The 23,490-nt window shown below is 41.7% G+C and overlaps 1 protein-coding gene across 1 annotated transcript in view; it reads right to left on the bottom strand.

Annotated features, from left to right (window-relative positions):
- unc5ca (unc-5 netrin receptor Ca) overlaps nt 1–23,490 on the bottom strand; it is a 200,208-nt gene that overhangs the window by 40,903 nt on the left and 135,815 nt on the right. Inside the window, exons 5-7 of the mRNA XM_053421576.1 lie at nt 6,500–6,680; nt 4,005–4,172; nt 3,548–3,712 (exon numbers count right to left, since the gene is read on the bottom strand). Coding sequence (XP_053277551.1) covers nt 3,548–3,712; nt 4,005–4,172; nt 6,500–6,680 — 514 coding nt within the window. The remainder of the gene's footprint in view (nt 1–3,547; nt 3,713–4,004; nt 4,173–6,499; nt 6,681–23,490) is intronic.

The following is a 23,490-nucleotide window of genomic DNA, read 5'->3' as shown; positions in this document are numbered from 1 at the left end:
TTATCTCAGCACTGCCCTCTAGTGGATGTATTGCTTAACAACCATGCCAACGTATGGGAAGCAGAGAAGGATGAGCGTTGTGAAGGTAACATTGTATGAAACGGACAAAACTCTTTTTTCGAATATAAAGGCAGCCTAAATGAGCTTTAACAGATACCACTGTTACACATTCTTTAAAATTGTATTTGAAATTGTATTGAATTGTAAAATGACAAAACAAACTATTTGGAACTTTATCTGAGGTTTTCTGTTTGTTTTCTAAACTTAACGAGGAAACATTTTGAGCTCTGTCGATGGCAAATGATTTGAAAATGTAAAATTACCTGATGATTGGTTTGAGTACAGAAAGAGCTTTAAAAGAGCCATCATCCAACTGTGGAAGAATGGTGCACGACTCATTTAAAGCCTTTACATATGATACAGTTGTTCTTATAGAATGCTCTGTATGCAAAAAAACACTCTTGACAAACACACACGCACACACACAGTTCAGAGATTCCTGTTAATGCTACAGGAAGCAGTTGAAACATTAGTGCTGACATAAAGCCAAGTCTGAGGAGTCATTTTAAAGACAGAAAATCATTCAGGGGAAATGAGCCTAAATCTATACCTCTCTGGGTTTTATCCCAGATTCCGTGGCCCTACCTCCCAGGCCTCAGGGAATCCTTTTGATGGATCAGAGCTATATAATACACTGTGTTGGGAGAGGGCAGGGCTCTGCATATACAGGAAGTTCTGTCAATAATGTGCCTATGGGAACAGGCTTTGAAGGGATTATTTTATATTATTCCACTGCTCACGTCATCTGTTAAATCACCTCCACTATCTATTCCCCTCTGGCTGCAGAGTCCCACTCACAAGTAACAGTTCACTCAGAGTCAGGCTTTGGGCTCAGTGATAAGTTACAGTGTTCACTCATGACTGGGGGACTAACTGGTTTAATTTAGATTTAACCAAAAATGCCACAATGATTAAAAATGTTAAGAGAGTTCAAGCCACAATCTCCCAAAGTTATAGAGAAGTTATACAAATAAATCACAAACTACAAATACCATGACCAGGAAGATATGTTATATATCTGTATAAGAGCATGTAAAAGCACCAGAGACTCATAAAGATGGAGGATGTCACTGCTCCACAAAAGCCAAAGCGTCTCATATGCCCCCTGGTGGCTGGCTGCAGTATAGGTCCTAAATTGTGTCTCAATTTACATTTAGTGCTCGTTCATTTGTTTCATTTTAGGGTCAATACATCTTATTACACTGACCTATGCCCACGTCTTACATTTTCCAGTAAGTTTGGTTATAAAAACTTTGGTGAGATTTGATTGACAGATAACATTTGGCACGTGCTTGTATCAGTGGGATATTCTGGTTTCATATCTGAAAAGTTGGAGGAAGTTTAGACATGTCGTTATAAGCATTCTTTGAAAGTCAACATATGAAAATCTCCAATAACTAAACCAGCTCCAACTCTAAAGAAAAGTAAGTAATGTAAAGTATTTTTGAATCCAAGTATCAGGGGTTTCTTGTAATATACACGCCCAGCAGCATGTCCTGGGATCAAATGACCAAGTATCCACAGAGTGTGGTTGACAGACTTTAATCTCAAGAGACCTCCCATGTAGGGAAAGGACAAAATGAAATTTACATGAATATGAAGGCAGCAGCCCCAAAATGTCCCTGGATGTGACTATGAGGAACAATGGCCGTGCTTCAGCCTAGAAAACGATTCTCATGTTCAGAGTTTTAGGCTTGAAAATCCGTGATGAGTCACTGGATGTATTTGGAGTTTTATTTCCATCCATGTAAATGACTAATCTACATTTGTATTGAATCATCAGGTCAGGTCAGTTTTATCTTCAATTCCAAATGCATTTCTCCTAGAAATCATTTTTTTATTACTGAACAAACTTGTGATTGAGGATTTCCATTTCCTCCATGTTCCCCTTGTTCTGTGAGCAGAATCACTAATGAGAATTGAAGACATAATCACAAGCACAGGTCTATAGGTGCACTACTTCATTTTGGCTGTTGCGCTCTCGCTCCTCTTCACTCCCACCGGCCTCTCTCTCCCCTCACGTCAGACGCTTGTCTGCCAATTACTCCGCGCGCAGGGAGAAACAAGCTCTATTCCTACAAGTCAACAAATATAATTGCCTCCACCTTGGAAAAACTGCTGCTGCTATACTTGTGCCATTAGGACTCAACCCACATTTTCCATGCGGTTTCAAATGTTACCACACTCTTCTCTCTGGTGTCAGAAATTGTAAAGGGGTTGTGGACGATTGTTTCATATCATTATCTGTTGCTGTTTTCCATATAAAACAGGTGTTTGTTTTTTTTCTTGAGAGATGTAAGGCGCTGAGCGAATCGCTACAGAGGAGAATGAGGAGCAGGTGAGGCATGAAACCAGAGGGACTGAGGGAAAAGATGAGATAGCAATGAGGAGAGGAGATTGAATGCAAAGAGCAAGGTTTGTAGGAGGAGAGGGGACCAAGGTGAGGAGGGTGATGGGGAGGGGAGGAGCCGAGGGAAGACGAGGAGAGAAAAAAGAGGCCAAGCAACTGTCGAACTCTGTGATGGAAATACACACACAGCCATGGCTCATATTTTAACACCTTCAGGAACAATATCATTGAGGACTAGACTTCAAGACAAGGTCGGGAACCTTTTTCCTACCAAGAGCCATTCAAATTTTCTCTCGAAATATAGAATTATTGACAAAGATAATATTTTGTACTTCTTTTTGTGTCTTTGTCATTTTCCGATATCAACTTTGCTTTTTCCGTTCCACCAGAGAGGTTTTCATCAGTGACAGCCTCAGCTTGAAGCAATACACAAAAACTACTCAACCGATTTCCAAACTTTGGGGACATATCACTAATTAACCAGAAAAAAAAATCAAGATCATTCAGGGGAGTGATATAAAAAAATTGGTCAAATTTGATGGCTGAATTTAAGAGGCCTTGGCAGAGGTAAGTGCTCTTTTGAAAGCTATTGTAATTTGAATATTGTGTCCTTGCAACCAATCCAGTTTCCAGCTATGAGGGTTCTTGAGATTGGTCTTTTTTCATCACCTTGAGTGCGTTCCTGCAAACTACGGACATCAACTTGTGTTTATTGTTTGTCTATTTCTCTGGGAAAGCACTTTCCATTTAATTCTCTTGAAAATCGACATGACACGAACCAGTGTGTTTCCTTCACCCTGACTGTGACCTGCCGTGCAGCGTGAAAGGATCGATGTGAAGGACGTGTTCTACCCAGAGGTTTCCCACCTCTGCTTTAATTTGTGTATTTTGAAAATATTTAAAATATTGAGTTATAGATTATAAATGGTTTAAATCTTGCTTTGTTACACTTCACTCACCAGTCCAATACCTGCCTCATATATGGTCAAATATCACGTGGAGCAGACACAGCAATGCGTTGGTTCAAACTGGCTTGCTCATTTTCACGGTTACACAAGACGTTTGACACAAATTCAATACATATACAAGAGACCTGTCAATGCCTAGTCTCTGAGAGAACCATTACTGCCCACTCACTTTGCATACAGAGCCCGTCGGTGCAGTTCTGGGAGAGGAGCAGGAGCCCGTCGCAGTCCTTCCCTCCGTTCTTAGGGGCTGGGTTGTTGCACTCCCTCCTCATCCACTGGGTGCACTCTGTCCCACAGGCTGACCACTTGCTCCATTCGGTCCACACACCGTCCACTGGAGGGAGAAGAGCCGAGGGAATAGGAAGCACAAGATGAGACACGGCATGTGAAAAAGATGAGGCCAAGAATAATGTCCTCCACTCTGGCCCAAAGCCCTCTGACGTGTAGCATACAGAGGACGGAAAAAAGCAGTGAAATCTGAGCACAAAGGGAAACGGGCAGAGACCAGTGGCCATAAAGCAAACCAGCACAAAGGAGAAGTGGATACAGTTCAGTGTAATATGGGCATGGTAGCGTGAAGTCAGTGGCGTATACCATTGAGTTCAGCTGGAATAGAACAGATTTACCGGTGCACAGTGAGGTGCAGGACAGCTTCTGGATGGCCTGGCCCTCACAGGGCAGCCCGCCGTTGAGAGGGGCGGGGTTGGTGCAGCTCCGGGTCCGTTTCTGGAAGCCCCGACCGCAACGGCTGTTACACACCGACCACTCCGTCCACGTCGACCAACCACCGTTCACTGAGGACAGACACGGATCAGTCAGTGAAGTGCATTGATCCATCAGGGCTTTAATAACCCTACAACAGCCACCAACTGTGAGCCGCCACATATCCAAAGGTGTTTTCAACCGTGTGTCCCTGAGGCAGATAGATGTCAGGTGGAAGAGAAAAATGAAAAAACATCCAGATCTGCCACAAAGCTCTCGAAAGGGTTAATGATAAAAGCAATGACCCCCCCCCCCCCATATCCTCTATGACTAATTCCATCTAAGGCCATCAGGAATACATTTGATAGATTTCCCTGCAATTACACTATGGACATAACGAGCAGTAATACAAAGATATGACCATTTTCAATTGATAAATGCACTTTGACGTAATGTGGGTTCATGGTGTGGAATGAAGTTGATGTACTGTATTTTTAGACTGTTGTGTATTAGTGAAGGAAAATTGCTCGTTTTGGGACCAATAAAGCATTTTTAGCTGAACCACACAACAAACTGCAGCGGAAATATACAAATATAAATACCACAGGTTGTGTAATGTTGATGAAGGAATTGAACAACACAAGGGGCAATCTGAGTCATTTTAATCATCTCGTATGCAAGCTGCTGTCCCTGATGGAGTAATTTGTGATTTTGTCGTTTCATTTTGCTGAACACTTTGTCTTGACGGAGTCAGTGTGTGTTTAACAGATGCCATGAAGCTAGGTCGTTGAAGTTTAGTTGGAACAGACAGTCTCACACACACACACACACACACACACAAACACACACACACACAAACACAGCCTTGCAGAATCGTTGGATTACACTGCTGCTGCTGCGGCACAAATTTCCCCTGCTGTGAACACACTCCCTAATAGAAGACACAGACTGACACGCATACGCAGAAACCTTAAGTTGTGCAACCGACAGTTAAACTGTCATTCGGCTTGAAAATGGTTTCCCCTTGTTGTTGAGCGCACAGGGAGGAAAAAAAAAAATATATATCAGAAAATAAAAACACAGCCAAAGCAGAGGTGTCAGGCGTTGTAGTGTGTTATTTTAAGTCGTGCTCCTGCATTCTGTCACATTTGATTTTTAATTTGTATTATCGATGCTTTTCTTATGAAAAAACTTGGTAAAAACTTGGCGGAGTTAGTGCACACAACGACGAGGGGAGATGAGACGGGAAAGGGAGGAACCAGGTATGAAGTTAGAATGAGTCACGGGGACATCCAGAGAGTTGACATGTGCAGAGGTGGAGTGGGCTGAAACTCCTCTGCCGCTGCGTCTGCCTCAGCCCAGTGGACAGTGCCCACTCGGCTTCTTTCCAAGCGTCCAATTAGAAAAGGAATCATCCTCCAGGAAATTCAGAAAACAGTTACTTTTTGTCGTACTTTTCCTTCTCCTCGGTCTCTCCTTCCTCCTCACCTGTCTTCATTCCATCTATAGCTGCCCCCCCCCCCCCCCCCCATATCTTCCTCTGTTGTTTTTTTTTTCTTCCTCCGCTGCTATTTCACCTTGTCAACAGTGTCAGCCAGGCCGCTGTGCCGCTGAGAAGATTGAACAATCTATTTCTGTGAGGATACATCAGTGTCAAACCACTCCATCTCTCGCCGTGTGTATCCAACAGGCACACACGCACCGTTACTTTTGATTGAAACACTCCTCCCAGTGAATAGAGCCCGTGTTATATTTGAGAGGAACACCGTTTGTGTGTGTGTGATGCGCGTGTGTTTTTTCCTTATATATTGTTTCTCCTCAAAATGTTTCCTATCCCCTCATGTCGCGCTGGTATTTGGTAAAATGAAGAATAAAAAAAAAAAGATGAGGCGTTTTCCCTCCGGGGGAAAAAACCCTTTTTCTTCACAGTGTTTTTGTTAACAGGATGGGCTTGGACCGAAAAACAAACCGATACCCTCAGAACAGACCTCTTCAAATCCGTATGTTTCACAGATGTTCTCGTGCCATATGTCGCAAAACTCATTTGGTGGCCGCTCAAAGTGCAGACGCTTGGAAAGCCAGGGTCTTTCATTTCAACCTGAAGGTGCGATTGGTGGGTTTTAATTGGATGGGGTTAAGGGTGATGTGGGAATATCGGGCCAATCACAAAAGAGCGTGTGCTGGCATGGCAGTAGAGCTAATTTCATGTGGCAGATGGGTGCTGGCTTGGCTCATCACAGACTATGTTGGGTAACTGCAGCTCCCATTTAAAAAAAGTGTCAGATTGGTGAAACTTTAAATATAAGACACATAAAATGTCACATACACTTCAGATAAATGAGTTTAATTATAGCTTTAAGTAGAACGGCCTCTAGTTGTGTAGTCTTCACACACACAAAGACACAAGCACGCAACTGACCGTAAACGATAACGGTCGCCGTGGTGCTCCTTCTCTTCGCCACGATGTTCTTAGCCACACACGTGTAGTTGGCGGTGTCGGAGAGCCGCGCCTGTTTGATGATCAGGTTGTGGTCGATGGTGAAGTAGAAGTTTCTGTCCTCCGCAGGGTCGATGATCTCCTCGTTCTTCAACCACTCCACCTGGAAAACAACGAGCGGAGAAAACAAAGGGCACCATAAATATACAATATGTGTCAAATTGAATAATAAAATACACTTTGTGAATCTGAGAATAATCAGTCATTAATTACGAGGGGGAAACGCATAATTCAATGAGGAAAAGGTCAAACATTTTTAAGCACATCTTTTTGTTTATATAGAAAAGCAGGAAGCTGTGTTATAAATCCTAATTACCAATCTCTTTCAAGTAACACAAAGACTACAATTAAGACTTAATTCACATAATATTATGACCTTACTCTTGAAATATATATTTTTTTCCTTTTAAGTACATTTTTTCTTGTAAAACTAAACACTGTATTTATGTCATATTTTGACTTCTTGATCTTTCCGTTCAGAAACGTTGGATAATGAAACACTTGAGCAAAAAAATTATTAATAACCAGATAAACAATTATCTATCAACCTACATAATTTCTTCAACTACAATAGATCTTTCCAGTGTTGCGGGGGGAAGATGATAACATCAACTTTATAATCTTGTTATCACAAATAATCCACCCTCAGAGTAACAGCTGACAAAAGAAGAATAGGGCGGGGAAAAATCAAATTAGACATTTGTCTTAAACAACCCAAGTGTGAGAGTAAAAGAATCGAAGAAAGATAATAACAGTTTTGTAAAGTATTGGTATAATCTTGTCTTTCCAACCTTTCCAGATTATAAATGAAGGTGGGATGGGAGGATCTATAAAATGCTGTGGTAATCTTGTTCTTTAATAGTTCGACACAGAAGCTCGATGGAAATTTCACATTTGAGAATTCATACACTTAAAGAAAAACATATATATATATATATATGTGAAGGATAGACGACTCTGTAGTGACTCTGAGACTATCTAGTCCTCTCCAATGGTTCGTCCTGTAGGTAACCAACAAGCTCTCGTGAACATTATTCTCACACAGTAAATCTTTGAGATAGCAGATCACACAATTCCGAGTAAAGAAATAATGGGGTAGGATGTAATAATAATAATAATAATAACAACAGTGCTCATGAATGATGACGCTACAGGAAGATGTTTAAGAAGTAAGATAGAGAAATCGTGTACTTTCCCTTATCTACAGTGAGAAATCTGGTCAGAATGAAACCCTGGAGGGGGGGGGGGGGGTAGAGCAGTGTAGAAAGGAAAGTGTCCTATTTGGTGAGATAGTTTGGGTGAAGGGTAGAACAGTGGGGGGGGGGACTGCCCTGTTTATGGGCCTAATCACATTTCCTGAGTGCTGTATTTACTGGTCCAAACCCTCATAAATTCAACATGTCCGAGCTTTATGGCAGGCACATAAATGTCTGAGCCGCGTTGTTTAATTCCCTCCTCCCTTCGCATTAGGAAATGGAAATCTCAGATGTAGCAAAGAGGAGAACACGGTCTCATTCTTCAGACTGCTGCCCTGGTAAAGCTCGGCCGTCACTCTCCTCCCGCGGTTCTACCACCTGCTTCTCTCCCGGATCTCTACAGACTCCGGAGTGCATTGTGGGAGAAAAAGGTTTTTACTGTAGCTCTGAATTCTCAATCATGAGTCAGACGCCGTTTGACCTTTCCGTTTCTATCACAAAGTAAAGGTTATACGGGAGAAAAAAAACAAAAAGACAAACAAAACAACAACATCTTATATGAAAGACATTATTGCCACGTAGACGTAGAAAATTGTGTAGGTGCTTTCACACAAACAAAAAATAAATGCAATGCGTGTGAGGCTGTGAAGAAACAACAACATGGTGAATAAGCCGAGCTGTGATCGCACAGGAGAATGAGAGAGCTCTTTGTTGGAATACGAACATGAATACAAAGTTGAAATTTGTCGCACTGTGATGAGAATAAATAAAGTTATGAACCGGATTCAGACAGACAAAGATAAACGCAGCACGGCTATTATTAAAGATCATTTTTGACAAATTGCACAATTTCACAACTTTTTTTCTTCTATTGCACATTTGTAATACAGCCTAGTATTGTAGATGTATTTTCTGTTTCTTTCATATATATATATATATTCTAGACTCTGTTTCTATTTATATTTCTATCGTTTTAATATATTTTCCACTTGCACTTTGCTTCCTTGTGCTGCTGTGTCAATTTTGTATTTCCTCTACAGAGAATCAATAAAGGAACATCTTATCTTATCCTGTATTATCTTATCTTATCGTATCTCATTTCATATCTCATATGATTATATAATGTTGGTCTTTCTCTCACTGTCTGCAACAGTTCTCTTCAGCTTTCTTTCTACAGTGAATTGACTTCTCTAATGTGTGAATGGTTGTTTGTCTCTACACATTAGTCTACGCGTGTGATTCGCTGACCTGTTCATAGTTAACTCCGCCTCTCACCCAATGACACGCCTCAAAGGATAAGCAGTAAAGATGATGGATGGCAGGTTGACATTAGAAAAATTCATTCATGGTGTAAAATAAATAGCTTTCATGCACAGCAGCGTTTTCAGTTTTTTTTGGAGTGGAGTAACTGCGGTAAACTGGAGGCTGTTATTGATACTTAGTATAATTATCAGTATTTTTTTAGTAAGTATGGGCCCTTACATTGTTTTACTGTTTCAAGTGCACTCTTGAAAGTTTGAAAAGCTTGAAGAGTAAGTGTTGTACGTTTGTTAAAAAATGTAATAAAAAAAGAAAACAAATGGTGTTTCATCTGAAGGAGATTTAAAAAAAAAAGAGAGAGGGACAAACTAGTTCCTGTTTACTTTGATGCTTTGAATCCGAGCTTCTCTCCAAATAATCACACACAGTGTGTGTAAACAAGCGTGGTTACACAAGCCAAAATACTTTTATCTATTCATTCATCACAGAATACTGTGGCACAGTTTGTGCAAACATTGGGAAATACCAGAGTGGGTTTGCATTTGGCTGCTATCATTTTATCAAGATTTATAAAGTTGCCAAATAGAGGGCAGGTATAGATGTGATGTAGATTGTCTCTAATACACAAACTTGACTAAACAATATAAGTATTCAAACGTTTTTCAGTTATTCACCATTCCATCAAAAGTCCTTATCGTTTTATATACTTAATTTAATGATTAATATAAAAAAGTTTACTTTCCTTCCTAGTTTCCTCCAAACACCATTTATTTACTGTCAGTCACCAACAGCAGTGAAGACCAACATGTCTACATTCTCTGGAAAAAAGCAATTTGAAGTCAATTTCTAATTAACCTGGGGAACCTCCTGCCTTACAACCTGCTTACTCCAACACTTTCTACACGGCTGCTTGCTGTGGCAGCTTTGGCGTAAAAAAGTCAAACAACAATCATGAAGCAAATATTTTGCGTTTGGAGATAAAACCATATATCACATCAGCAATCGCCACAAACAGGAAGTACACGTTCAAAAGTTACGCATATTCTTTACAGTTTTAAGAGTAGCGAAAACCAGATGAGACCTTTCCTGTCAAAATAAAATGATGCTAATCCAAACCTCCGCTGTCAGCGTATTCATTTGCAGTCGTTGGCTCTAGTGTGACGATGCACTGAGAATAGCTGCAGTCGGTGATGGTGTCTGAAGGTTGGAGCATGTGAGACTGATGTGTGTGCTCTGCTGGACTCAGACAAAGAGACCACATGTGGTGGTTATACTATCACTGCCACCGCATCATTAGCCACAGCTGGTGCAACTGTGAGCGCCCGTGTGTGTCTGTGCTTGTGTGTGTGTGTGTGTGTGTGTGTGTGTATGTTTGTGTGACAATGGAAGAGATTGGATCAAGCCAACCCCAGGGGAGAATATGTATTTGTTATTTTAACTCTCACCCCCATGTCACCCGCCTCTTTTGCATTACCTCCTATACAACACGAGACACACGCACACGCACACACACACGCACACACACACACACACACCATAAACACACACACACACACAAACACACACACACACACACACACACACCAGCTTTTAAAGGGGTTCAAGAGGAGTCCATTCTTTTTTCTTTTTAGACAAAGAAATCAAAGCACTTTCTTTTCAAAGAGAAACGTGCTTCATCTTATCAATTACAAACGCACTTTCATTTCTCTCTGCTTGACAGACACACTAATTGGCTACAGGTATAACTTGTATCCTCTTGACCCTTCATACTAAAGCAGATTTGTGTTTCTATAGTAGTTAATAATGTGCTTCCTTTTAAGTGATTGAATATTAAATCAAAGCGGTTAGTGATGACGTCAAATATGTAGATGCAGCCATATGTTGTCTTGGTCGCAACTTCAGAACCGATGTTCTCTCTCATGCTGTGTAATATCAAAGTCGCATTAAAGAGCGTAATGTATTGCACAATCTATTGAGATATGCATCTTCCTTTGGCAGTGGAACAAAAGCTCTGTAGCATGCTGTGCAAGATAAAAGTAGGCCAAGATATAGAGATACGCCACTCCCCGCTTTTGTTGCACTGGAGAGCAGCACAAAATGTTTTGAAACACAAAAGCGTCGCTGTGTATCTGCTTCTGAGAGCGGGAACATCATAGTCACTGTGTCACAAAGAGAAACACCGTACAAATCTTGCAAAAGCAAAACAAATGGCAGACCACAGAGCAAGGAGTGAGATAACAAAGCGAGCGAATATCTATGACAAATGCTAAAATATGACATGCTTTGTAGAGCCGCCACAAAGGGTCTCGTATGGGAGTGGATAACGTTGTCTGTGGATAGAATCTGCCACCGAATCACAACATTAATTTTTCAAAGTATAGCAGGGGGCAAAAAACACACAGATACACAACGAGAGCGCGAGGGAACAAGAGATAGAGTAATAAAATCTGATTCTGCAATCAAATGAATACAAGGAAATGTAGCTATAGTGTGTGTGTGTGTGTGTGTGTGTGTGTGTGTGTGTGTGTGTGTGTGTGTGTGTGTGTGTGTGTGTCAGAGCCTGTAAATCACTGAAGTGTTAATTTGTTCGTCACTAAGGATTATCCCCTTGATTAGCTATATTATCTGGATTCCTATAAGGACATGGATGAGTGGGTTAAAGAGCTCTCAGAGTGATTACTCTACCTTGGTGTGGGCGGAGACTGAGTGTGCACCATGTGTCTGTCCAGATATTAATAATCCCAGCCCCACGCTGCCCATACCCAAAAGCTCTGTCGCTAAACTGCATGGCAAGCTGAGGCTCCGGTTGTTGGACGGACAATCAAGACACGCGAGGACAGAGAAATTAATGCAGAATCTCTTTGAATCAAAGTACCACACAGGGCCAGAACTATTGTTTATCAAAAAAAAAGATCTGTATTTCTGATGAAATTGTGGTTATTTTAGTTGTATGAGTCAACCTGTCACATCTTTCTATGAATCATCCTGAGGAATTAGCCAAGAAGGGAAGAGCTGATGAGAGGCTGAATCACCCAACTCAAAATAAAAAGACTGCATCCTGACTTGTAGGTGTGAAGTCGACTCCTCTGCTATTAAATATCTACCAACGTAACCATGTCGCTGAGAAATGAGTTTGATCTACTACATTTTTGTTAAATATGTTTTAAGGGAAACATCATTGTTGGCTGTTCGGTTTAAGTTCTTTGACAAATGTTTTGGATAAGTTTTAGTTAAATGATACTGATATTTGACTTTATCCACAAGTCTTTCCCAATCTTGGTGCTTTGAGTACCTAAACAATATTAAATGTAACATACATCTTATATTATTTGCTAAAAACAGCCATGTAGGACTTTATATGTATTGTCCTATGTTTTTATTTAACTCTGATATGTGAGAAATGTGTTGTTTTCACTTTTACTTAACGTTTATGCACCAACCAGAAGTCAGAAGTAGCGCAGAGTTTTTTTGTATTTTTTTCAATACAATGACAATAATGGCTTTCCAATCCTATTCTATTCTATTGTTACAAAGTCAAATATCATAGGAACAACAAAAGGCCTGGTTTGTTTTTAAATCAGAGCTGTACTGTCTAAAAGAAAAATCAGCAAAGAATAGAGTTTCTCTCATTTGATGTTTGACTTTGTGACTTTCGGTCTGAAAGGTCTTAATTTTCATTTTCAGCTCAACACTCTGGTTAAACTCAATGTGGAATCTCAATGTTATCAAAGCCGAGTGAGAAGCAAGACATTCTTATAACCTCACACCCAGAGTCCAACACTAAAGCTGAGTTTCCTGGAATTGTCTTTGGTAAACGTGCAGCGGGGTCTATCGTTTCATTTATGTCTAGATATGTTCAACTTGTATGACATCTACTTTTTCATTTCCCATTCCAATGTGCCTCCCACCCAGGGCTGAATCATCCAATCTACTGGCTTGACACGCAGGTTCCTATAGACTCACAGAGATGTGTCTTCTAGAGGAGGATAATTCCAACTTAAACACCGTCCCGCTGTCTTTTCCCAATCATACCACTCTCTTGCACACGCCCCCCTGCCCCCTCCACCACCACACACACTCCGATACACATATGCATATAGACCACGGCCAGATGTGCCACACTCATTATGAGGGGCTCTGACTGGCACCCAGAGAACCATCACTGTAATTGGCACGCTTGTTTCCATTATCAAACTCTCTCACACACGAACCTTTATGCTCACATAGACAAGTTAATAATGGTGCACACGCACACACACAAATACACAAAATGCCAACCCAATTCTCAAGAGCCCGGTCAGTCGAGCCAGCAGAAAAATGAACCGGAGGAGAGATAAACAAGAGAGAAGATGAGGAGGACATTGAAGAACAAAGGCAAGAAACAAACAGATAGAGAGAGAGCGCAGATGAGGGCGGGTGAGCGGAAAGCAAAGGAAGGGGATGGAGGAATTATGAGGAGGACAATAGTTGAGTGACAGTAGGCAGGGGAAACAGAGAGCAGGTGAGGGAGAGAAAGAGGATGAGGGATGAGCGCTGGCAGAGCCGACCATCTATCTTTCTCTTCTGCTGCCATCAGCTTTCTTGGCACAAACCCAGACGATTGGTTATAACTGTCGGTGTGTGTTTATCAGACAATAATACCAGCAGATGCCACACACGCCTACACACACACACACACACACACATACACACATACAGACACACACATCACCCACCTCCTGATGTGTAGCTAATAAGAATAGTAATCAAGCTATTCATTAGTGCAGTAACAAAGGCTATTACTGGCTAATCAACAATCTTCAAACTCAATCGAGGAGAGCTAATAGAAATTTAATCAAACAGTGCACACGAATATGGAGGAGATAGTGCGTGCGTGTGTGTGCGTGGCTGTGTGTGTGTGTGTATGTGGATGCACATTGATATAAGACAAAACAATTAGCTCATTGTGATACGATAAACAAAAAGGATTTTGTTGTTTCAGACAATAACAGGAGAGTAACCATCATGACGGGAAAAACAAAAACAATTTGTCTTAAATGGCTTCCCTCAGTATCGAGTGAATGTAACACTTAACGTGAAATCAGTGTCTAAATGTCTCAAATGAAATGAATATTGTTTTTGTCTTTTTATTGTCAATATTTGGACTCTGACTGTATTGCGGATGAAATAATACTGAAATAAAGCCACAGGTCATTGTGGTTTAGGAAGGTTCTGATTTCTCCTTCAATCATTAGAATGACGGTTTAAAAACTCATCAACCTGAAGGAAAATATGTGAAATGGTAATCCTATAACCTGGTTTCTCCCAAATTGGACCTAGATAATCTAACTACACTGACTTACCCCAAACTAAACATCAAATAAAGAATAAATGTTGATGAAGTGATAAAAGAAAGAAATCTGCAAGGACATCTGAACCACTAATTGTTTCATCTTCCAAGTTTGCAGCTTAAAATCCACTTTTCCACTGATGCTCGTCTGATGCAGGACTCACACGTATTCACTAGAGGCTTCAACACAAAAGCTGCTCATTCATTTTGAAACAGGTGACGTCATGTGCTGCAAAACTGCATTGTGGTTCCATTGTGTCACATTGTTAGCGCTGTGTTCTGCAGAACCTGAACAGAGCTCAACTCTTCATGTATCAGTGGAGGCCCCAGCCAATCAATGGGTTTAAAGGAAGTACATTAATCTGAATGAGGAGGCAAAATAACTGATCTGATCAAACATGTGAGCTGGGTTTGTCATGACTCTCACTTCACTGTCATGACTCTCACTTCACTTCCAAGCCGATGCCTTTTTATTCTTAGGGTACAGACACGTACCTTCTTTATTTATATTCTTTCTAACTACAAAATAGACGCAACAACTTTACGCATGATTCCAGTGGTGTCATCTCTGAGGGAGGTTTAGCACAAAAAGTTATAGGAAAATCTAGCAGGAAGAGGCCTTGGGCAAACAGTCTCCATTTGAGTTGCCATTAAATATCTCATGATAGAGGAATATAATAATGAAGCCAATCAACGCTGAGGTGAGGACATCTCTCCGACAGGCAGACAGAAAACAGGGAGGTGAAGTGCAAAGAGACGAGCGGATAAGATGAGACACAGAAGAGACAAAACAAAAAATACAAACTACACCCCCGAGAAAATCTGTTTCCAGCCTGTTTTTTAAAATGGAGTGTCTCTGCCGTCGCGAGGAACAGTTGTTAACAATAACCTTGTCACTGAGTTGCATTAATTGTGAGAGGTGTGATTTTCTGTCACCTACAGTATATGTGTGCCATTTCACATCCCTGTCTTAATTGGCCATATGTCCTGGTGTTTCTGTCTGCACCCTCACTTGGGAGGTGATTAGGACGATCCTGCTGCCCACTGCTGCTGCTGGGAATTTACTACGGCCACCAACACCACTCCAGTAGAATACATGCCAGGACTGGGCAGACTGGGCAGATTGTGCAGGTTACAATAAGGACCATGCGTGTGTGTGTGTGTGTGTCTCTGTGTGTGTGTGTGTGTGTCAGTTCTGATGTGTGTAAATGCCAATATGGGAATTCAGAGGCTCTGACAGCTTAATTAACTAGATCCAGGGAAGTGACATAAAGACCCAATTAACCACAGTGACATAACTGGGACATTGACAATCATCCCATACTAATATGTATCTTTCCAGAAATACATCTAGAGCATGTTTAATCTATTTTAATTTCCACTGAAAGAGCAAGACACAGATGTTATAAGACAATTTGAAAAGAATGGTTGCCAACACCCTTCAGGTTTCTCTAAATATTACATCATTATTTCTACATAAAACAATATATATTTTTTCTTATTCTGCAATGCGTCTTAGGCACAGACCTTTCAGTTTGTACAGAGATGAGAATAAAACAATAAAGCAGTGCCGAGTACAGCATAACTTGATATTACAACAGGAAAAACGCATGTAGGGGTGAAGTGTGAAAGGTGAAAAAGAATAATTCAATGTGTGGGCAGGAGAAGAGAACACTTTGTGATCCAGGACTTTGTGGATGTTCTTAAAAGAGTTGTACCACCATAAAATAAACTGTGGTTGAGCGTTGAGGGAGCGGTACCTACAGTATATGAGAGAAGAAGAATCCCCAATGTGCAGCAGAGCGTGTGGAATAGCAGAGCGCTCTCCAAGGTGTCCCACACAGACAGAACTGGGACACAGGAGGACACCCAGTTGGACTAAGACAGGCCTACAGAGGCCTATTTATAACCACTACAAACTGCACCTTGGTACACGTCCACTGAATGATGCACGGGACACAGGTACCCCACATTATTATTTTATAAAGTTGTGATTTGTGCTTGTGAACGTGACTCTAAATATCACGTATCATATCTTAATGCCGCATTTGTTTTTCAGAGTCAGCACTTACTTCTTACAGAAAGGTAAATGAAGAACATGCTGTATAAACTAAATATTAAATCTCAAAGTTAGAAGAGGAGAGGAGAGGAGAGGAGATGAAAGGAGGGGAGATGAGAGGAGAGGAGAGGAGAGGAGAAAACAGTAGTAAAGGAGAGCCAAAACAAAGAAGTTGCTCAGCACTAAAAGAGGTCACAGATGTGCTGAACAGAAAGGCTGCATTGGCTTCTCTTGGGTGCACACATGCTGCCACACACACACACACATACATGTACGTGCACACACACAAACACACACACACTCACACACACACACACACAAATACTGGGTGTTACCTCTGAGATTTAACACAGGTGCAGATGCTTCACAGTGATCTATTAGACTCACCCTCTCATGTCGACATTCAAGAGTGGGGAGAGACTGAGAGAGGGAGAGATGGATGGGGAACAATCTCAAGAGAGGGCCGGATAGAGAAAAGGTATTTCCAAGGCAACAGTGAAGAAGGGAGAGCTAGAGTTAGGAAGGCAGTGATTATTGTGGAGGAGGAGGAGGAGGAGGAGGAGACGAGGAGTGCAGGTTAGGAGCAGATATCTATGGGTGATCCATTAAAGCTGACCCGGCAATATCAACCGGGGACAGGAATCAAGAGAGGATGGGAGAGAGGGAGTCCACAGAGAGAGCGATAGAAGAAAAGAGAGAGTGAGTGAGCAATGGAATGAAAAGGGGGAACGAAAAGGTAATGAGGAGGTTCGGGAGGCTGAGGGAGAATGAGCGATTTGGAGGTTCCATGCTATGTCCATAATTAGGCAAAGAAGGATGGAGGGGGGTACAGAGAGAGACTGAGGTGCTGAATGGAGAGAAAAGGGAAGAGATGGCGAAGATATACTGAGGTAATCCTTTCCTTGGGAAAACAAGGAAAGTGGAAGAAATTCAAGGAATGCCGGGGGAGAGAGGGAGAGGGGAGAGAAAGAAAACTAGCCCAGACAGGAGAGGGCTGATGAAGTAGATGGACTACCACTGCGGAGGACCGATGGGGGGGCTGTAATTCTTAACGTGGTGCAGGTGGTTAGTGAATAAATGGAAAAGAAAGAAAAAACATGTGCAAAAAAGAGAAAGCAGAGGCTCGGGGGTGGAAGGTGGAAAACCATAAAACAGAGCACGTAAGATATAGAGAGCAAAGCAGGAAGACGGGAGGCAAGGCAAACTACTGTAGGACACCAATGGCACGTCCATTATCAAATAATCCACATTCGCCTGCATTGAAATGCAGTTTTGAGTGATTGGAATCTGACCCCATTCTGCTGGACTGCAGGAAAGCACCGGTGTAAATGACATCGCGGAGCTCTTGACTCCCTGCACTCCCAGTGGCGACCTGAGATCAGCTAACCTGTTTCCTGTTAGCTGTCCCCAGGTCAACGCTGGCTGCTCAGGGGGACCGGGTTTCCTCTGCCAGGCCCTGAGGCTCTGGAACTCTCTGCCTGAAGAGATCAGGCTCACCAGCACACTCTTTAAACCACTACATCTTTATAGGAAAGCATAATGTCTGATTCCAAAGTCTGGTGCTGTTGTGTTATTTGAATTCCTTTTTGTTCCCTACTTTGTACCTTTTTTGTGCAACTTTATTTCATACAGTTTCTTATCTTTTCTTTATTATATATAGCACTTTTCCATACTCTTAACGCATTTTTAGTTTAGCACATTTTTCCCTTCGCCTACAAACACTACATCTATACAAAGAGCCATGAGGTGCAATTTGGTGTTCACTATCTTGCCCAAGGGCACTTCAGCATGCAGAAGGAGTTGAACCTCCGATCGTCTAGTCAGTGGACGACCAGCGCTTAACTCTTGGGTCACAGCTGCCCATACACGAAGGGCAATGCTCACTAAACTTAAGAAACAAGACCCAATGAGACTGCACGGGTAACACAGGAAGTTTGAAAGAAAAGGAAGAAAAACAACAAAAAAACAAGGTGAGCACATAGAAAACCACTCAGACTCCCGAGGTCTCAGGATGAAAACGTTCAGGGACTGGGAGCAGCGACGGCAGCTGAGGGGAGGAGGGGAGGAAATACAGAGATGACAGTTTGGGGCGAGAGTGTTAGGGGACGGAGAGCTGGAATGAGACCCTGGGCTCAAATCATTAGAGGAAGAGGCAAGAGGAAAAACATCCAAATCCACTCAACGGCTCAGACACTTCTGGAGAACGTTTCCCCAAACAGACTCTGACTCGGTAACAGCTGGAATCAGGATCAACACCTCAAATATCCGCAGGGGAAGTTCAAGAAGCAAAACACTTAATACTTGTGGTGGAGGGAACTGAAAGGTAGGATATTAAACGATTAGAATTAAACCCTCCTCTGTTCTAATATTTCATGCTGTACTTTTTTGGTCTTGTCTGATGTGCAGGCCCTGAATGCCACGAGGCAATATTCAGTTTGGAGGTGCTTTGCAGAACACACACTGAATGACAACTATAGACAAAACCTAATGAGACAAACACCAAACCACTCAATGTTTGATTTAGAACTTCCAAGCATAATGCAGAGCTATTGACATCTCAATTGATCTCACCCACAATTATTCAAAAAGCAGCAGAGGATCATCACACAATATATCCAATTGACTCCCTGTTTCAAAACAACGGTATAAAAAATAATAGGATTTGATTTGAGTAACTGACTTTCCTGTTTGCTGTGAGCCGGCATTGAAATGACTGACGGGTCGTTAAGTTATAGAACAGCCCCATGCATGGTTACGGGTCAGTGCAGTAAAAGTGTTGAAGCCCCAGTGTATCAATGTGTCTGTTGCTTTCTTTATTTCTCTGGACAGTGATGTATTTTGCCTTTCCTGCCGAACCCTCCCGTTCACTAAGTACTTTAACAACACACACGGCAACAGCAGTGAAAGGAGAGAGAAGCGGGAGGAGGAGGAGGAGGAGGAAGAGGAGGAGGGAAGGTAAAAGGAAAGCTGGAAAGTAACAGTGGGGAGAAAACGCAGAGCAATGGGAGAGTGTGAAAAAGAAACCACAGGACGCAGACTGCTGAAGGGCTTTTAAGTGTTTCAGCACAATGACCTGAAACACCTGTAAAGTCTGAGTCATCTCCGACTCAATGTTTTTCTCTGTCCACAATCTACGAATCCAACCGGATCGAACTGTCTTTGACTTTTTTTTACCGTAATATCAGAAACTCTCCACTATTTTCAAGATCAGGAGAATCCGTTCCTCCATTCCAACCTTGTGAATCCCTCCTCACTACGACAAAGAAGTATTTAAAATTCCTAAAAGGGAAAATATCCCTCTCTCCTTCTGGTCCAGTCTTAACCTTGTCCAGTTGTTTTTTTAAAGGATTCATGTTCAAGGTGGAATTCAGGAGATACAAATACATTCAGACACATTAACCTTTCAACCCCACTTACCTATAGTGGTGTCATTATGAAATTACGATACTTTAACAAGGTCTGAGTGAAGAGAAACGGAATAAACATGATTCCTGAATGATCTCATTTGATAAGATAAATCTGTGCATTCAGATATCTTCATTCTTACATTTGAGTTAATATAAATTAAATCACTTGAATTTGAATAAAACTTTTCCGCTAACACAGAAAGATGAAATTAATGCTAACATGGAGTTGGCATGGGTAATTAGTGGGAGTCAAACTGAATCATATACATTTATATATCATGTTCATTTTGTGTGTGTGTGTGTGTGAGAGAGAGAGAGAGAGAGAGAGAGAGAGAGAGAGAGAGAGAGAGAGAGAGAGAGAGAGAGAGAGTGTGTGTCTGTGTGTGGGTGCGTGCATGCATGTGCGTTTGCATGTGTGCTTGTGTGTGCGCATGTGTGCTTGTGTGTGTGTGCGTGTGTGCGCATGTCAAAACCTTGTTCACTGTACAGTGTAGGAGTGCTGATGACACTCCATAATCATTAAAGCATGAAGAGGCTCTGAGCTGATTGGGGACATGCTAATCCTTTTTAATTGACTCTCCAGCTCTCCAGTGTTATTAAATCCACCCAATAACAGAATCAGCTTGGCTTTATTAGCTGGGTCAGCTGAACTATCGCAGACCTCCTTGTGTGGTGCATTCTGACGATGTAAAGTCAAAGGTAAAAACATGGTTTATATGAAAATATGTTTTCTATGTTTGTAGAGTTTATATGAACACATCCTTAAAAGACTCCTTCTTTTTTTTAAACCAAATGATGAACCTGCATTTACCGATATCACATCTTTGACTGTGCTGAATATCTTGACGTCAAACTGCAGCAGTTATTTTACAAACCCTTAAACCAGCAGACACCATCTTGAGCATCACATTCAGTCATTATTGTTCCCTAAGAACTGCAGGAGCATCTTATCTCTAAGTGCTGTGCATTGGCCCCGGCCAGGTCACACTTGAGTAGACTGTATGCCATCTACCGTAAGAGTTATGCTTCTGAAATCAGGAAAACATCGATAGCCCCAAGTGCTCCTTGGCTGTGTTTGATAAGCTAATGTTTTAATACGATTCCAGGGCGTCAGCAGTATTGTGGTTAATACAGCTCAGCATAAAGACTACTCCGATTTGATTTGATATGACAGAAAATATTGAAAACATGGTTAGCTGGAAGACGGGATCAGAGCATGCAGTCACTGCGCAGGGCTGAAAAAACAAAACTCCTCGGCTTATGTGAGAACGCCAAAATACACCTCAGTGTTTCATGTTTACACAAAACGTTCATACATCAGCATTGCAGGAGAGACTGGAAGTCTAGAGAGAATCATCGAGTGGAACAAAACAAAACTGAACTGGGAAAATGAGCAACAGATTTGATGGCTGTATGAAGACATAGAGAGAGATAAGAGTGGATGGAATGGAATAAAATAAAAACAATGCTTTCTTTTACAATCAGACCACAGAGGATCACATTTCAATACAAACACATTCTCTGCTCCACAAGTGCGACACAATCATCATCCAATAATGTTGTGCTATCAGCACAGTCAGATTCATAAGATGATTATTTGCACAGACAATGACCTCCTTTAGTAACTCACTGAAGAACACTTCAGTGAATGGGGCCGTAAGTGAAAAGCAATTAATTGGAGCAATTATTCAAAGCTGTGAGTTATTAAACATTTTTTTAGCCTTGGTCCCAAATGCGCTGGTACTTAAGAAAAATACATTTATATCACAACGCTTGGCAGCAGTTGGATATCGAGGCACAAAATATATCAGTTTATTATATGTTCTGTGTATTATAATAGCAAGTATAAGGAAAATGTCACAAGCTCATGTGGACAACTTTCCTAATTTCACGGTTATGCATTGTCTGAAAAAAACTTGCATGGTCTAACAACTTATAGAACTTGACAGAACAGAAACACAGTTTTGTTATTTGACACTGTCGCACCCCGTGTCAAAACACTGTGGCCATTCATCCGTGACAACACTGTCAGGCCTGCCAGGGGCAGCAGGGGTAGCTGGCTGACAATGCTGCACACTCTCCACTGTCATGTCACCATCAATCCTCAGCTTTGTCTCAGAACTGTGTCAAGAAAGACAAAGAGGCCGTGTGGACGACTGAGGGACAGCGGCGGGGACGGAGAGAGAGACAAAGTGAGGAAAGAGAGAGAGACGACTCAATGGGGAAGCGTGAGAGTAATTAAAAAGACAGTAATGAAGATCTATCTAATCTATCTAATCATTCCAGAAATCTCCCTCTGTCAGGTCTGTATGTGTCTCGCTGACTCAAGAACAGTTCATCTTGCCGGCCTCACACTTGGCATCAGCGTTGTTGTGAGGGACCCGAGGAAGATAAGCAACGAATTTGGTGCGACATGGACACATGATAAACTCAATATTAACAGACTTAATTAATTTGCAACCTGCACTAAATAGAAATGACAAGTGGAAATCATTCATCTGAGTTAAGTTTGTTCATCCTGATGACAACACCTTCACGACAACGGCAATGAGTCGAGCTTCACTGAACTTCAGATAAACAGGTGAGCAGCTTCTTGTGCAGCAGAGATGACGGCTAAAAAAACCTCGACCTTACCACTATTTAAACAATCTACTATTTCCACGACTGCCAGGAGGTCATTAAATTATAGTTATATAGTTTTAGCCCAAGCGTTTGAAAGTGTAATGAAAGAGAGGAGGTTCTCAGCCACTCAACTCTCTACACACCACGGACACAAGGAACAAAGTCCTGTTTCTGAAAGACTCGAACCTCAGACCACAGTGAACTAAAACTAGACATAATCACTGGCACACACTTCCTGTGCAGGGAGGAAAATACTGCAGGTTGGGTCGTCAGTTGAGAAACAAAACACAGGGCAACTATACGTAATGAGATGCTTCCCCTCTTTGTTTTCTGATTGATAGTTTCCTTAATTGAGGATGATGACGGTGGTTGAATGTACCATAAGGGCCTGAGGTTACGGTCACGGTGCATGGCTGAAATAGCAAAACTCTTTCCCTTGTGCGACAGCAGCCAAAATAAATAAGAAATGCATGCACTCTGAAATCGGCATTGCATGAGAAAAGTAAGACGGGCAGAAAGGAAGACAAATGGAAAGATTTCTATGTGCAAATATTTTGCTAACAAAATATATTTGAGTCCTTCAGTCTAGACAGAAGCAGCGATTGGAACCGAATGAAACTGAACTGAGCAAGAGATGTCACGCCTGTGTGGAAGGAGAGAGAGAGAGAGAGAGAGAGAGAGAGAGAGAGAGAGAGAGAGAGAGAGAGAGAGAGAGAGAGAGAAAATACAATTGTAAGGAAGTCTGATAGATACTGCTGAGGTTCTGCAATGGAGAAAAACTCTAATTTCCCATGCAGTTCTGCACAGGCTGCTGGCTTTGTGGGCTCTGACTAACGCCTGAATTTACTGACACGGCTTATCACTGGATGAACAGCCTCCCAGGGCTCCGGAAATCACGGCTTACGCTGGATGTATGTATTTTTCTCCCTCTCCTTGTGTGTGTATGCAAGTGTGACACTATCGCTTTTGGAAAATACAAAGTGGTAATAAAAGACTGCGCCGCTATCCACTACAAGAAGTGAAGGACGCTGTTGGATAGA

The sequence above is a fragment of the Pleuronectes platessa genome, chromosome 4, assembly GCF_947347685.1.
Source record: "Pleuronectes platessa chromosome 4, fPlePla1.1, whole genome shotgun sequence".
NCBI lineage: Eukaryota > Metazoa > Chordata > Actinopteri > Pleuronectiformes > Pleuronectidae > Pleuronectes > Pleuronectes platessa.
The sequence above is the reverse complement of the archived record's forward strand: the minus strand, read 5'-3'. Positions and strand labels throughout refer to the sequence as shown.